This window comes from Hevea brasiliensis, chromosome 7 (assembly GCF_030052815.1).
Source record: "Hevea brasiliensis isolate MT/VB/25A 57/8 chromosome 7, ASM3005281v1, whole genome shotgun sequence".
Classification (NCBI taxonomy): Eukaryota; Viridiplantae; Streptophyta; class Magnoliopsida; order Malpighiales; family Euphorbiaceae; genus Hevea; species Hevea brasiliensis.
Window position 1 is genome coordinate 6814598 of NC_079499.1, and position 17581 is coordinate 6832178.

General features: G+C 30.5%; 2 protein-coding genes across 2 annotated transcripts; one reads left to right on the forward strand and one right to left on the reverse strand.

Moving 5' to 3' along the window:
* The first annotated feature begins 1470 nt into the window (after positions 1-1470).
* Positions 1471-4056, forward strand: LOC110651782 (40S ribosomal protein S8). The gene is made up of 5 exons (XM_021807191.2): positions 1471-1603; positions 1698-1770; positions 2301-2631; positions 3355-3527; positions 3616-4056. The coding sequence occupies exons 1-5, from the start codon at positions 1600-1602 to the stop codon at positions 3695-3697; spliced, it is 663 nt and encodes a 220-aa protein (XP_021662883.2). The 5' UTR covers positions 1471-1599; the 3' UTR covers positions 3698-4056.
* Positions 4057-5249: 1193 nt separating this feature from the next.
* Positions 5250-13628, reverse strand: LOC110652308 (probable xyloglucan glycosyltransferase 6). Its single transcript, XM_021807874.2, has 5 exons — positions 12720-13628; positions 10244-10552; positions 8995-9285; positions 8365-8478; positions 5250-6355 (listed from the first exon to the last, which is right to left on the reverse strand). The coding sequence occupies exons 1-5, from the start codon at positions 13392-13394 to the stop codon at positions 5720-5722; spliced, it is 2025 nt and encodes a 674-aa protein (XP_021663566.2). The 5' UTR covers positions 13395-13628; the 3' UTR covers positions 5250-5719.
* Between the last annotated feature and the right edge of the window lie 3953 nt (positions 13629-17581).

Below are 17581 nucleotides of genomic sequence, written 5' to 3' on the forward strand. Positions count from 1 at the left end.
ATCTCTTGTTTATTCGAAAATTTGAGGACGAATTTTTCTTAAGGGATGAAGAATATAACAACCCAAAAATTTAATAATAATAATAATAATAATAATAATAAATAAATAAATAAATAAATAAATAAATAAATTTAAAATTAAATTAAACATTTAAAAAAAAAACCAGAAATTTTCGCAAGCATAAACACCCCCCCCCCCCATTTCACCTCCCTCACTCACTTTCTCTCACCTCTCCCTACCTCTTCCTTTTTTTTCCGGCAAACCACCATTGCTGGCGACACCCACTAACACGGCACAACTCTGGCGACCCTCCAGCGGCGGTCAGAACCACCAGAAACGGCGGCAAGAGAGGGAGAAGAGAGAGAAAACGCGCGCACAGTGTGCAGCGGCTTTCCGGGCCGATTCCGTCTAAATTTTCATTTTTTTATACAAAATATATTAATATTAAATTTAATTTCATAAAAGTTATTGTGATAAAAAAATTGAAAGTTTTAATATTAATTTATTGCATTGTAAACTATTTTATAAATAAATTATTTTATTTTATTAATTTTTTAAAAAATAAAAAAATATAATATAAAGTACACGTAGCTACCTTAATATAACTAATTAGATATTTTTATTTATAAAATAATTAATAGGTTAACAGATTAACTTAAAAATTTTAAATTTTTGATAACAACAACTTTTTATAAAATTAAATTAAAATTTAATAAATTTTATAAAAAAAATTAAAATTAAAGAAGTTTTATAAAAATATTTATGAAATTAAGTGATTGTGTGACTATTACCCAATAAAATCTATAGATTAATTCCTATATCTTTAAAACCCACATATTTAGTCACTAACATTTAAATAAAGATACAGATTAGTTCCTGTCAAAATACATATGATGGAAAAATGTCCATATTATTTTTAAATTTTTTTATTAATTATAAAATAATATAATAATAAATTTTCTATTTAAATTCTTTTCGTTCAATATATAATAAACTTAAATATTAATAAAATAATTTGATAATACTATCGCTAAAATAATAAATATTATAAAATACAGAAATTATTTTATAATATAATTTATAATATTATTTTATTATAAATAAAATAATAAATTAAATTTAAAAGACTATTTTATTTATTAAATTAAAATTTAAAAATTAAATTGTTTTATATCAAAAATAAAATTAAGAGTATTTTAATTATTTTAATATAGTTAATAATAAATCAGATGAAATATTAAATAAAGAAATTAATTTATAAAATTTATTAAATATTATAATACAAAAATTAAATAAATAAATTTTAAAAATATAAAAATTAATATATAAATATCACTAAATATCAGAGAAAAATTTACAATTAGCGCTGTCAAAAAATTTTCAGAATATACTTGAAAAATGCATGAAAAAAAAAAAACGGAAGATAGGAAAAATTAAAAATTAAAAAAAAAATTACAATACTAAATACAGAAGGACGTGATAGTAAATTCTGACTTTCTGAAGGGCACAATAGTGGCACAATATAATATATAGGTATAAATAAACGATATAGGGATTTTAGGAGCCGGACAGTGGGAGGAACTCCGCCGCTCAGCCAACATGGGTAACCATTCCTTCCCAATCTCCATGATTACGCCTTGATTTAGCGTTAACTGTTATCTCTGATCTTTGAAATGGATTTATGTGGTTTTCATCAGGTATCTCCAGGGACTCCATGCACAAGAGGCGTGCTACTGGCGGCAAGAAGAAGGCTTGGAGGAAGAAGAGAAAGTATGTCTGGCCCCCTCCTCCCTCTCTTTCTTTGTTTATGGTTATGCAATTGTGTTAATATAACAATTTTAGCTGAGTTTTTACAGTTCAATTTTTTTGGTGTCTTAATGTGACTAGTGTTAAACGACTGGAAAAAGAGATGGATCTCATCTTTTATCATTGTTCATGGTTTGAAACTCGCACAAATTTGCTCTGGGTTATAGTTGACTGAACTTTTCTTGCTACTAATTAGCATTTGAAGCTGTCTCAATCTTTCAATTTGTTTTTCCATTTATATTATAAACGGCATATGTTTTTGTTGCCTTCTTCTATGCACCGTCTCTGCCACACTAAAAGTTGTGATTTTGCTATACTACTAAAGGTTATCTTTGGCCCATTAACTAACATTAAAATATGGTTAAAGAATGTAACTGGAATGAAAAGGGAACATGGAGCGTGTTCTGTATTATTTGTGCAACATTCTGAGATGTGATTGCCTGATTGGAAATATTTGGAAGTGATTAAGCCTTTTTTTTGGCTGGTGTAACAAGGTATGAGCTTGGTCGTCAGCCTGCAAATACTAAACTATCAAGCAACAAAACAGTCAGGAGAGTTCGAGTTAGAGGAGGCAATGTTAAGTGGAGAGCCCTGAGATTGGACACAGGAAATTATTCTTGGGGTAGTGAGGCTGTCACCCGCAAGACTCGAATTCTTGATGTGGTTTATAATGCCTCAAACAATGAGCTTGTTAGGACGCAAACTCTGGTGAAGAGTGCAATTGTTCAAGTGGATGCTGCTCCATTTAAGCAATGGTATCTTCAACACTATGGTGTTGACATTGGCAGGAAGAAGAAGACTGTTGTTAAGAAGGAAACTAGTGAGGTGATTTCAGTTTGAGAATAACTTTAACCTTCATTGCTTATTAACTTCATTTGGATTCTATTGTCATTGTTGTTCTTGATTTGATATTGTTTTGAAAAATATCTATGTGGGGTTTGGTTTGGACAATGCTGTTATTAGTTGGTTAGATAAGCTTTGAGAAGAAATTCATTATGTGCAATTTTGATAATTGCAGGCACTCACTTGTGAAAAAAATTGAACCTATTGTAGGATTTAAATGCAATTGTTAGCCCATTTGACAGTCCAAATTTTTTTTATAGATACTTGAGAAAACTGGTATCCATAATCCAATCTGGTATGCTCTACTACATTATCACGTTGTTACATTTGATCTGAGTGGAATGAGATGGAATTTAATATCAAGGGTTGTGCTTTCCCCTTGCTATTCTATTTGGCTTTCCTAGCATCTCATTTGAGATGTATGGATGGATGTTTGATATGGATGTTATACATCTATGCAATGACTTGTTAATGCTATAGTATCACTGTGGATAGGAGTAGTTGCATCATAACTATGAATATGATTCCAGTTTATGTAATTTCACATGTTGTGGTTGATTCTGTGGTGCCCTACGTCGAATCAATGAACCATAAGCGCATGTATTTTCAACCGGGAAAATTCTACAACTGTTCACTAGGTTCTCCCGCGTCCAGCTCTCATATGACTTTAAAATAAATTACATTTTTGTTTGTGGGTAATGACAGGAAGTAGAAGGTGCTGCTGCAGAGGAAACTAAAAAGAGCAACCATGTTCAAAGGAAGCTTGAGAAACGCCAGAAAGATCGCAAGCTTGATCCCCATATAGAAGATCAGTTTGGTGGTGGTAGATTGTTGGCTTGCATCTCATCCCGTCCTGGTCAATGTGGCAGAGCTGACGGGTGAGCTTAAATAGATAAAAAAAAAAATAGCAATTTTTATTTATCTTTCCAGTGTCTTACTTTCATTAACAATAATTCCTGTTATTAGGTACATATTGGAAGGTAAGGAGCTGGAGTTCTATATGAAGAAGATCCAGAGGAAGAAGGGCAAGGGTGCTGGGGCGGCATAAATATAAAGTTTGTGAAGTTTTGCTGTCCACTGTTTGGGTTATTTTAGTTTTGGTTCCATGAGTTTTAGAATGTGATTTGATACCAATTCGTAGCCTGCCCAAATGATGCACATTCTGGTTGAGGGTCGTTAGTGTCATCTTTTCACTTTTTCTTTTACTTCCTATAATTTCTTTGTTTTGCTTTAAATTTTGTCGCATTGGCTTTTCACTTACGTGTGCTTTTGTTAGGAATGTGGCTCCTTTGGTTTCGAGGATTAAAGGTTATTCTAATTATATTTCATGATTAGTGATTAAAATGTAATGAGACGATTTATGATTTTACAAGTAAGAATTAAATAAGAAATGTATTTAAGAATAAATGTTTAAATTTTATAAATAATATTGAAAAATCAAAATTTATTAAAAATTAATGAGTATAAGAAAACTTAAGCATCCTAGAGTAATTGACCTTTTTTTAACAAAAATTTAACTTAAATGTATAAAATGATTAGTTGAGTTTTGTAATATTTAAAATTATAAGAATTTTTAAAATTTTTTAACCAATGTATTAAAAAGCATTTTAGATAATTTAGATGAAATTTTAATAATTAAAATGTGAAATGATTTATATAACACTTGATGTTTGATACGGTAAATTAAACTTTTTTATATAAAAATGTAAAATATAAAAAAAAAAAAGAGGTTTTACTGCCTGATGATTTTTTAATTATTTTTTTTTTGAGTTAAGTGTATTATTCTCATAAAATATTTTAAAGTTTAGTTTATATATATGTATGACGGGAACATTTTTGAGAATTGGAATGGAAATGTGGGCAAAATTGGAAATTTTGTAGAGATCGGTTGAGTACGTATCTTTAGCAAGTAAAGGAATATATATATATATATATATATATATATAATTTTTTTTTTTTTTGGATCAAGTAAAGGAATATTGGATGCATTATATATTCAAATTTTAATTTTGGCCACGGTTAGGGTTCTTTTCTCTATTCTCGCTATAATCCTGGTCTCCTGTACTCGTATCCCCTTTATCGTGGTACGCTTGTATGTATAAATTGCAGGATGAAAAATCAAAATCTAAAGCATGGGATTGATTTAAAGGCTTTTGAGGCTAGGAGAAGGATGTGCTTTCAATTCTCTTTAATCACTGCATTTTGTCCGTCCTTGTCTTGTAAATTTTGAAAATATTTTTAGACAAATCCTTCAATATTTCTCCTGTTTTTTCTCTACTATCACAAAAATGGAACTAATCTTCCCTTCTCATGGAAATAATGCTTGACTTGTTATCAGGATGCTTTTCTCGAACTCGATGCCTCACAATCTTAAACCTGACGAAAACTCCAGTAATACAGGGTTTAATAATTTTTCTTTAATTTGAAAATATCTTGTTCCATCGCACAGAGCACAAATTGTGGGAGAAGCAGAGCAGGGCTATAGTTTCGCATATCACAGTGTCACAAAGTTTACAACTGAGTTTTTCCATTTTATTACTCAGGAGCTATTTTCTTTATCCCATCGGATCAACGCTAAACAAAAGCAAGAAGAATGCATGTAGGCTGACAAATGTTGGAACATTCGATCACTGAACTAATTAGGGTTTTACAATGCTTGTAAACAATCTGTGGAAAAAGAATGAACATATTTATGATCTAATAGTGCTTTAACCCTACAAATCGGATAAGAAAATCAATCAATGTATTGTTCAGCATCAATTTTGGATATTTCTCTAACCTCCACCAACATTCGGACACAACTTTAACTAACCAACATGTGGACTGACCACCACAATGATACAATGGTCCCTTCTCCTTCACCCAGTAAGTGAATAAATAGCACAAATGAATCAAATTTTGCTCCAGTCCAGAGCTGAGAACCAATGAACAAGTTCCAATGGTGAGGGCTCTACTTTACAAATTTTTGGGTGTATATAAGGGGTCGTCGTCGTCACTATAGCGAATGCATACAGGCCAAATCCCTCCATAGAGGTTTGGCCAAGAATTCTGGAATATTGGAATCCTGTATTTAACTAACCTGTTCTCCAATCAAATCAAGACCAACAACTAGGAAACTGATCCCTTGAAATAGTAGGAAGTAAAAGTGAATTCCTTGAGCAGACAACAAGCTTCTCACTGATGCAGTTAACAGTATCAATGCCAGAGCAAGTTCCTTCCTGTACAAACGATTCTTTCTCTTGTTCGCTGCTTTCTTGTTCTCCAGCTTGCTCAGCTCATTCAAACCTGAATCTGAGGAAGACCTGTCAAGACTACTAGTTTTGATTATTGAATCTGATTCCTTTTCAGCAAAGGCAATTAAGTCTGCCTCTGATGATCTCCCTAACTTCTTTGTAACTATCCACTCATAAGAACTTCCAAATCGAAATAATCCTGATATCATGGCATTGAATTTGGTTACAGACATGGTGTTTTCAAATAAAAGGTAAGGAACTATAAATGGGAATGATCGAGGTGATGGAAGGATATTCAAGATAGACATGATCCCAGGGACATAACAAACAACCCAGGCTGGTAACTGAGCTTCTGGTAGGAACATGGTTAGCGGTAGGATGATGCAGAAGAGAGTGAAGGAATAAAAAGGAAGGATAAGCTTCCGTAGAAGGAAGAAAAGAAATATCAAATTTGCTTTCTTGCCCAAGCTCACCTGGAAGTTTGAAGGAAAAAAAAAAAGTATATCAATACAAATTTCATGCACACTAAAAAGCTGACCAATTAATGTTTATAAATGAAGTCAAAACACCATGATAATCAACTAAGGGGAAAAAAGCTCTTACAATTTGTTTGTATGACAGGCAGTTGTATTTTATTATCATCCCTTTCTTAACATAGGTGTCTTAGGAAATTCAATTCATGGAAAAGTAGCTCAATATACTTCAATGTTTTACTACATGATTTGCTAACTTCAATGTTGGCAGTAAGCCATTTTTCCATTTACTTTTGATAAACCTAGACACCAGTACAATCCTCGTTATTTGCATTCTCTCCTTTGTCATGACATCATGCATAAATAAGAGAATTCTATGAATTCTCTTTTCCATACAAATGGGTAAATTTACTTTAATATTCTCACATAAAAACATCACTCTCCTCTCTCTCTCTCTCTCTCTCTCTCTCTCTCTCTCTTATCCAACCCTTTTTCTCTCTCATCCCTTCATCTTCCTTCCCTTCCACTTCTTCACCTCTCTCATCTTGGTTAGGAATCATCAGCGGATCTACCTTCAAAAAAGAAATTGGCCCATTTTTATTAAAATATTCCATGCATATACATGTATATGTTTAAATTGACCCTTCATAAATTTAATTATATATTGAACCCTCTTTTTGGTAAAACATTAAAATAGATTGCTTTTTTGTATAACTTACTTAAATCTAGTAACTCTTCTTTTCACATAAAAATGTTAGTTAAATTGGGTTGACCCCAGAAAAAATTTACTAGATCCACCACAGGTAGGAATCCATGGTAAAATGGAATAACAGCTTTGCAAATTTCCACCAACGCCACACACGCACAAACAAACATGCAAATGCAGATATTTGTTTTCTCTGTGTAGGAGTTTTAGATGTTTCTCTCACCCATGGTCATTTAATTTAGTACTTGTTTGAGAAATCGTACCAAAGTGTAATTTCATTTCAACAATATCAATGGAGGCACAATCCAGTCAGAAACACATAGGAACTCTGACATTGCAGTCTAATAACTACCATCTTAAATCAAGAGATGCAAGAATGGATCATTTAAATCTAAATCTGTTTTCCTTCTCCTCCCTCCTCCAAATTGGGGAATTAGGTAGATTATCAGTAAGATGCCATGTCAGATTTCTGCCAACTATTGACTGAGATATCCCACAAAATGAACTTATTCAAACCAAGTCTTCTATTGCAATAAATTGTAGTTTGCCTACCACACTTGATTTTGAGAGAGAAGTTGAATGCTACGGGTGAAATTACCTGAGCAACTCACATATTAAAATCTCATTTACTCCAACCATGTTCTAACTCCACAGTTATAAAGTAAGAAGATAGGATAGTTAGGAGCAAATGCATTCTGGTAAACAAAATGTAGAAGTGCCGGATGTAGACTTCCTATCTTGTTTTAACATAAGAGAAACTTCACACTACAATTATATGGCTGAAGAGTCAATTTTCACCATGAGGACACATGAAGATCAGAGTAGATCATTTGAATAGGAAATTTCTCAGATCTATCATGATATATTGGCAAGCACAGGCTTGCAACGAGGCACTAAAATATAGTTTTGACTCGCTACTCTAAGGGCACTATTTAATATTATGTAGCCATGTTCAGAAGGCCCACTTTCTCATGAAGCTTACTAAATTACAGGTTGAATCCCTGACAATCTAAACAATAGAAATGATTATATGAACAAATAATTGTGGTCCACAGTAAATTTTAAACCCAAATTCTCTGCCATTTTAGAGCATCAGAAACTACCGGCATACAAACTAATCTTTTTAATTTTGAATGTTCAGATAAATGCTTTTCGATGCTTTATGCTTTGTCAAAAGAATTAAGTACTGTACTTAGCCTCTTGGAAAGAGTTATTACACCTTTCTACAGTATCTCAAGTAACATTCTACTGTAATCTTTTAATTTCACAGAACAAAGCAATTGTTTAAAACTTCATTCATTACCTTTGAGCGAAGTACATCAAGGAAGCACAAGCGGAACAACTGCATTGGACCTGAATGCCAGCGGTGCTGCTGTTTCTTGTATGCCTCATAGGACTCTGGAAGTTCACAAAGGCACTAAAAAAATAGGACTAAATTAGTTTTACCACGCTTCCTGTACGATATATTTAGAGGGTGTTTAATTTGGCAAACCTACTTATAAGTAGAAAGTAATAAGTAGATTAATGTTTGATTTGACTTATAAGTTAAAAAACCTACTTAAAATAAGTTAAAAGTCAGAAGTCATAAGTAAAGCACTCCTTACTTATTACTTATATACTTATCTTAAAACTACTTTTTGACCAAGTAAAAAACTATATTATTCTAATAATTTTTAAAAATATCAACATTATCCTCATTTTAACAACCACAATACTCAAGTACATATCCTTTTTTGTCATTTTAACATATCAAGTTACTTTTAAATACTTTTTAACCAATCATTTAAATTATTTAAAAATTTTTACCAAACAATTAACTACTTATTTTTAAATTGACTTACAAGTTAAAAAATACATTATAAGTCAAAAGTTAAAAGTAATCAAACCATTCACCCTCCTAGATACTTTACAAATGGTGAATACCACTACGCACCTTAACATCATTCAGATAGATAAACTTCCATCCACAAAGGTGAGCACGAACAGCAATATCCATGTCTTCAACAGTTGTCCGTTCCATCCAACCACCACAATCCTCAAGGGCCTTAGTCCTCCATACACCAGCAGTTCCATTAAAACCAAAGAAGTTCAAGAAGACACCATTGACTTGCTGCTCAACCTCAAAGTGGAATGATAAGTTTATGTTCTGCAGTCTTGTAAGCAAGTTCTCATCCTTGTTTACAAAGGCCCACCTTGTTTGGACCAATGCTAGGTCATCATTCCCCTTCAAAAATGAAAAGGAAAAAGAAAAACAATTTCTTATCAGAAAAGAAAATAGCGGTGGATCCAAAATCTAATAATGGACTTGTATAAAAACAAGAGAGATCTCTCTCATGCGCACACACTCAATGTTCCCTCTCCTCCCCCACCCACCCCCCCCACCCCACCACCGAAAAAAAAAAAGAGAGAGAGAAAGAGAGAGCGAGAGAGAGAGAGAGAGAGAGAGAGAGAGAGAGAGAGAGAGAGAGAATAGCCCCCTTTCTTCCATTTGCAATGTTAATCTGTGTGAGACAATAGCTCAATAGGTTTTAAGTGAAGTGGAGCGGCCAAATCATGTGGTATTCCATAATTCTTTACAAATAAACAGAGGCCCATAGTTTACCATACCCCTAGTTGCAAATACAGCTAATGATATTTTGGTACTTCATATAATGAAACATTTCCTTCACCTGACAAATTTGTTGCAAAAGGGAAAAGAATGTTTGAAAAATGAAAGTGGAAGCAGTGGGCTTCCCGTGTAAAAATGACATCATAGCTAAATTCATTTGCAACATTCATGCATGCGATTATAGGCCACTGTTCACAGCAAATTGCAAAGAGGTCAGATTGGCTACATTGTATCTGCCGGTTATAAACCATCTAAGTACCATCTTCCATTTTGAACAATTAGCATATTATCTTTTTTTAAGCATTTATATAATCATCTTTAACAAAGTAGATCATTCTCTAAGGAGATACGCAATCGATAGTTTAGAAATAAACCACTTTCAAATGTTCTGCACAAACATTTATTGGGAAGCTCCAGCTTGTGCACATCAAAACCAAAAAACCAATTAACAGACTTCGTTTGCAGCAAAATCTATGCACTCACGCAAAATATCTCCTTCAAGTCTATACCTGACACAAATTTTAATTTTTGGACAGGCTCAAACCAAAAGAATCTTATATGGATGTGAAGCTACCTTGAAGTAAGGAATAGTTTTCTTCAAGAAATCAGGTCCTGGCTGAAAATCTGCATCAAATATTGCCACAAATTCATAATCTTTTACATAATCACAGCTCATTGCAGATTTGAGGTTGCCAGCCTTGTAGCCGGTGCGTATAAGACGATGTCTATACATTATGTGTACACCCCTTTGTTGCCATTTCTGCACTTCTGCCTTGATAAGGAGTTGGACATCTAACTCATCAGAATCATCCAAAACCTGTATAAGCATTCTCTCCTTTGGCCAGTCCTGGATACAAACCGCTGCAATAGATTGTTGGTAAACCTGTATGGCACCCAAACCGTGTTAATAACCGCAAGGAGTGAGGTCATAATGTAAAATCAACACAAATAAAATGTTCCAACAGTGAAGCTCAAATAGGAATTACCTTGAGCAAAGGAATTTGGTAAAAGGAGAAACATTAAGCAAATATTTTCAACTAAATATTTTATTACACTTTCTTCTTTCTATTTGTTTATTTATATATGGATTCTACTTGTTTTGCCAGGTTGCAAATCTGCTATGAAACATAATAAATTGAATCAACCGTAGAAAGAAGCTAATTTGCTAACTGCTCCTTCCTTTATTTAGAATTACTTTCACAAAACAAAAATACTGCAAGAAGAGACATGAAAAGCACTCATCATGGAGTAACACAATAATTAGCAGTCTAACATATAAAATACCAAATACAATAAAGAAATGCCTGGAAATTTATAATGACATTGTTATAATGTTTATAATTAGGATATTGGAAAGGATTTGCTAAGAACAAAAATCAATATTAGTGGAAATTAACTTGCACATAGAAAATATTTTATAAGAAAAATCATTTTTGAGAAAATAACTTATTTTCTATTGTTTGGTTAGAAGATGTTAAAATCAGTTGGAAAATATTATATGGAGTTCGGATTATATCAAAAAAGGTTAATTTTCCTTCAATACACAAGATTAAAACTATTTAGACACATAAAAACTTGTATTTTTCTATTTACTACTGAATACGACAAAAATAGTAAAATTATTGTTGCAGTAAATAATAATTGGTAAACTAATGGCTATGTCATATGTGTTTATATGGCTCCATTATAGGTTTTTCCGCCCACCTTTCAAGGAATTTGTCAGATTTTCCTCTTTAAAAAAGGACAGCATTGTCCTATAAAATGGTAGAAATTGAATTTTCTCTTTGCGCAGGAAAATATCTTCCAATAACCAATTTTCATAAGCGCCCTAAATGCCAGAAAATGTTTTCTACAAAAATATTTTCCACAAAACGATCAGGCCTAAATAACAAAAGCTGCTACAATCAGGTCATTCAAGTCAGTAACTAAGATATGAAACACAGCATTCAACAGAAAAAAGAGGCAAACATCAATCAACGCACCTTGAACTAACATTAAAATCACAAGAAGTTCATTACAAAAACCTAGCTACTTCCTGCAATTTTAAACTTTAAATAGCTAATCAAATTACATGACCTCATTTATGTCCCACTAACTCAAATCTCTTTCATGCTCTAGCACTAATTAATATCTTAAATTACTAATTCCCTAAGAAACAATCAAGAAAGGCTAAGAAGTAAAAATAGATTAGATCAATAGCAGGCATATGCTAAGAGGGTGTAAAATAGAATCCTTAGTCGCAAACAGTAATTCGATTGATGATAAAGAAAGAGAATTCTTGATTCAGCTCTCCACCTTAACGACAGAATAAAAAGATTGATCAAATTCTATTGAGTATGACTCATAGTGATCATTTATCAAATAATGACTCTGTCATAACTTGTAAACTGGTCAATCCAGTTTATAAGTTCTAAAAATAAGCTTATATGTTTGTTTCATATAATTTTTGGACTTATAAGCAAACAATAATAATAATAAGCCGAGAGAAACCTTCTTTTCATTTTGATGCTTATAAGCCCTATTCTTATAAGCTAATTTGACTAACTATTTTATCATATTATTCTCTTCTAATTTTTGAAATTTCACCACATATCTTGCTTAATATACTTTTTAGTAATTTTAACAATAAATGTGCTATTTTTTTACCAAACATGATAATCACTTTAACCAATACATAGTGCTTATAAACTTGCATAAGCTTATAAATATTGAGCTCATTTTTATGAGCTAAATACTAACCTTAATTATGAGCTAAATACTAACCTTAACTAATCCTAAGAGCAAAGCTAAACCAGGGTACAATACAAATATCCTAATTATGACAATAAGGTAAGATTTTCAACAAAAGACGTGTTACGTCAAAACACCTTTATAAGCTTAGCATAACAGACACAAAACAATTTTTCCAATTAAATCTCTACTTAATCAAATTGTAATATCTCCTTATGCACATGTCCAAAAAAAAAAAAAGGTTAATGTACTAAAAAAACCAAAGCCACTAATTGCAATTAAGCAAAAAAGAGAGGGATTATAAACCTACATCTGCTTACCTCCCTCTCATTGCACATAGGGATCTGCACCAACACCATGGGATACGCCTCCACACTCTCTCCATCCACATTTCCATACTCCACAGCCGCTACCGGCTTCAATTTCCTAACCTTGATCCAAAAACACCCCAACACCAAAAGCGCACGATCCACCGACTGTATCAAGAACAAAACAATGCACACATTGGTCAAGCTCTGCAGCGGCGGCGCTAAGTAATTCGCTCTGATTTCCAACCATGTGGCATACACTCTCTCCACCATGGCCTCGGCGGACTCCACCGACGGCGGGCTGAAATGCCATCCCTTAAAATACGCAACTAACTCGAAGCAGAGTAACAAAATGACCAGAATCAAGAACACTCTAATGATCCTATACAGGCGCGAGGAGGATGAATCGGAGAGTGAGTCTGGGCTAGCGATCCTACGGTTGGCAGTACGGAGGATATAAAACAAGGCGTTTGTGAACCAAGCGAGGGAGCTAGCGAGTTGCTGGAATTTGAGAAGCCAAAGCCAGGAGAGCTGGCGGGCACTGCGAGTATGGCCTTTGTCGACGGTGTTATCGGGTGTAGTGGGGCTGCGGATCTCGACAGTGAGCAAAGCGTCGTCGGATTGGTATAGAAACTGGCGTTGTTTGTTCCACCATTCTTGAAACTCGCGGTGTTGCGCTGGATTCATAGAAATGTAAGATAGCCGATTACGATTTTTTATATTTTTTTTTCTCTCTTTTTTTTTTTTTCCCCCTCAGATCTCTCTGCTTGCGTTTTGCTTGGCAGATTAGCGTGTGATAGGAAGGGGACGACAGGGCCTAGCTAAATTTAGGTTCTCCTCTCTTGTTCGTCTTTCCATCTACAGTTTAATTCATTCCAAGCCGGTGAGCTCGTCTCTGTGAAACCGTCGGATGCAATTGTTCACTGTATTGATGTTGGTCAAAGGCTTTGTGAATGCTGTGCACGAATGCAACGAATCATTTTGTTGTTAGAATTACACTCGATTGGGTTAGCTCTTTTTTGTGCTCCATGAATATATAAACATCATATACAATAACTTTAATAATTTTCTTAATTATATATTCTTTTTAGTTTGCTATACTATGTATGATGAATAGTGGTAAATCTGTATTGTAAATTAAATATATGTATAGCAAATTATTTATATAATAAATATAAAATTTATTGATTATGAAAAATAATTTATATATGAAAAATATTTTTTTTAAAAATAATTTTTATAAAAATATTTTTAATTATTTAATTATAATATTAAATTAATGATATATATTTATATTATACATGTGTAAATATTTTTTATACTTTAATAAGATTGTTAAAATTTAAAAAATAATTTTATTTTTTTTAAGAAAAAAAAATATTTTTTTTAAATAATTTAATTTTTTGTTGGCCCGGTTTCTGTAAAATAAATGAAATCTAAATCAATTAATTTTTGAAATTATAAATTTTCATTTTATTTGCATATAAATTTAGTAAAAATTTTGAATTATCATCTCAATTATCATAAGAATAAGTTAATATTTTGCCCAAGGCATCTTATAATATATATATATATTCAATAATATTTTCACTCCAATTCTTTTATTTCATCCACTAGTACCATGAAAGTTTGATGAAAGTTATAAGACGGTTTTTTTTATACTTTAATGATAATACTATATTAAATATTACTAATTTAATATATAGATTTTATTCTTGTAAAGAAATAAAAAAAAAACTAGTCAATTGAAACAAATAAAATTAATAAATATTTTTATATTAAAATGCTATAAATATTAAAACTGTTAAATTTAAAGAGAGTGTTATTTGTTGTCCCAAAAATAGTCTAAAAGGGGGGTGAATTGGACTTTAACAATTTTTCGATCATTTCTTGTAGCCTAATGAAAAATTGTGGCTTTGTTAAACTAGGTGCTCCTTTATATGTAATGAAAGTGATATGTGTTTCAATAATGTGTCCCTAAATTGCAATTCAAGCTTTAATCAATATTCATAGCAATCTTTAACATAATATGCACCTCAATATATTCAACTAATTTCTCAACTTACTCAATATATCCTCAAGTATATCAACTCAATCTATTCAATCAACATTCAATATCATGTATAAAAATTAAATTGCACAAAAGTAAAGAGGTCAAGGTTAGAGAGATCAAACACAATGATTTTTATAGTGGTTCGGCTTAACTAGCCTACATCCACTCTCTCAAAGAACCCTCTTTGAGTCTTCTCTCCACTATTTGCTCTTTTAAAGGCAAGAGACCAAAAGCCCTTTGCAACTTTTCAACACCAAGCTTTTACCAAGGTAGCTTGAACCCTTGACAAGTGCTATCTCACACACTTACACTCTCAAGCTTCAATACATGCTTGTACAATCTCTCTTAAATGCAACTTTATGTTTTAACACTCACTCTTACTCAATACAAATCAAACTATAAAAAAGAGATGAGTTGATTTGCCAATGGTAGCTCAAAGACTTTAAAGTTCTTGAATGAAAGCAATAAATGAAAAATCAAGGTTGGAGTTCAAATGTAAGCTTTTATCAAGTGTAAAATGAAATAAAGAAAGTGTATTTATGGTCCCAAATCATTTTAAACCGTTTGAAATCTTTTTGAAACTTTATACACTCTGTTCTATGCGAAATAACAGTTATTTTATCTTTTTCTGCGAATATAAGCAACTCTAATCATTTAGCAAACTAATGAAATTTTGGCAACAGTAGTAAACTAGTTAGTAAACTAATGTTTTAGCAAACAGGTTAGCACACTAATTTACCAGATGCCTGTTTTAAATTTTAATCTTAAACAAATGATTTTAGACCTTAAGAAATATATATATATGTATATATACTCCAATAGTAATATCAAATGTCATGATGAGAGAAAAATTTATAAAATAATTAAAAAATAAAATTTCATTTTTGAGCTCCATTCGACTAAACTTTCATCTATTCTTTTTATAAGTCTTAAGACTCAATTTCTAACCATATGACTTTCATACCTTTACTTTGAGTTTTGACTTACATAATCTTGTTATTTCTCATATTGAATTTGTCTTGAGATGCCTTTGAATATTCTTCCTCCTTAGATGCAACTTCAAAAATTCTTTATAAATAAGAGAAATAATATACACATCACTTTAAAGTTGGGTTAGATCGATTATGTTTGAGTTTTGCTATCATCAAAATCAATGCTCATTTTGAGCTATATGGGGTCAACAGTGTTGAATAAATTAAATTTTAATTTATCTTAATATAAACTTTTATAAATAACTAAAATACTTTACACATCAAAATAACTACTCAAATTAATATTATAGCTCTACTATTTATATACTACTTTTTTATTTCGTATTTTTTTAATAAATAATTAAAAATATTTTAAAAGAAAATAATAATAATCTATAATTTATAGGAAAAAGTATGAATGACAGAATAACTTGTGAATGAATAAAAATATACTTATATTATATATAATTCTTATTATATTATAATTTTTGCAGATTTGATAAAAATATTAAAAATAAATTTAATTTCAACTCTACTATAATTCACATTGCAAATTAATTTATTCCTATTTGAATATTCCTTAAACAAATTAAGGAATTTCTATATAAAAATTGTACTTCTATACTCTGTGTAATTCCTATTATGCTATAATCTTTGCATATTTAACAAAATTATTAAAAATAATTTTAATTTCAATCCTATTATAATTCACATTACAAAATTAATTTATTCTCATTTGAATACGAGTAAAACTTTATTTATTTTCATACATATATTATTTGAATATTACTATACTAATAAGGTAACACATATCTATATAAATTACTTTTTCCCTGACATAAATTATTTTAAGATTTATAATTCATGTGTGAAAAAAAAAAAAACCTATTGGTTTATTTTACCATAATTTTTGTAAGTTTTATTTTTCAAAATATAATATATGGCATAATAATAATAATAATAATAATAATAATAATAATAATATTATTATTATTATTATTATTATTATTATTATTATTATTATTATTATTATTATTATTATTATTATTATTATTATTACTATTATTAATTCACAAATCATAACTAAGGAAATTTACTCCTCTTTTATTTTTCAATCAAAATATGTGATGAATTAAGGTATACATTTTTTAGCTTTGATAGATATGATTTTTTTTTTTAATAATGTTTGATAAATTTTATAGTAATTTATTTTATTTTTGCATTCCAATTCTCTTTTATAATTTTTATATATATAATTTTTATATCGTTTGATCAAAGAAAAATTAATTCACACACTGACGATTAAAATTTATATCACAAAATTATATATATATATACTCAATGGGATACGAGTACTATATAAATTAATAAAAAATATATAATTAAATCTATATATTTATGAAAATTTTAAAATCATGATATTATATTTTATTTATAAAATCAATAAATCTCACTTTTGCTTTTTACTGTAAGTTAATAATTTCTTATTTAATTTATTTATTCTCACCTTTTTAAAAATATTTACAATATTATATTCCTAATTTTATAAATAATTCTTATAAAATTTATTTATATAATAATTTTTAATTTTGCAAATTTTCAGTGCACAAAAATATTCATTAGTTTTAGACTATTGAAAAAATAAAATGCAAAACAAATCAAACTTGTTTTACTTAAGAAAAAAAAAAGATTTTAGATGATTCTAATTAGAATAATTATGATATATTTTATTCATTCTTTGACACACACACACACACATATATATGTATCTTTTTTTTTTTTTTTTACACAAGAATTCTAGAGAAAGACCGTTCAATGAATGTTATTATCGTAGGTTTGATGTTTTATTG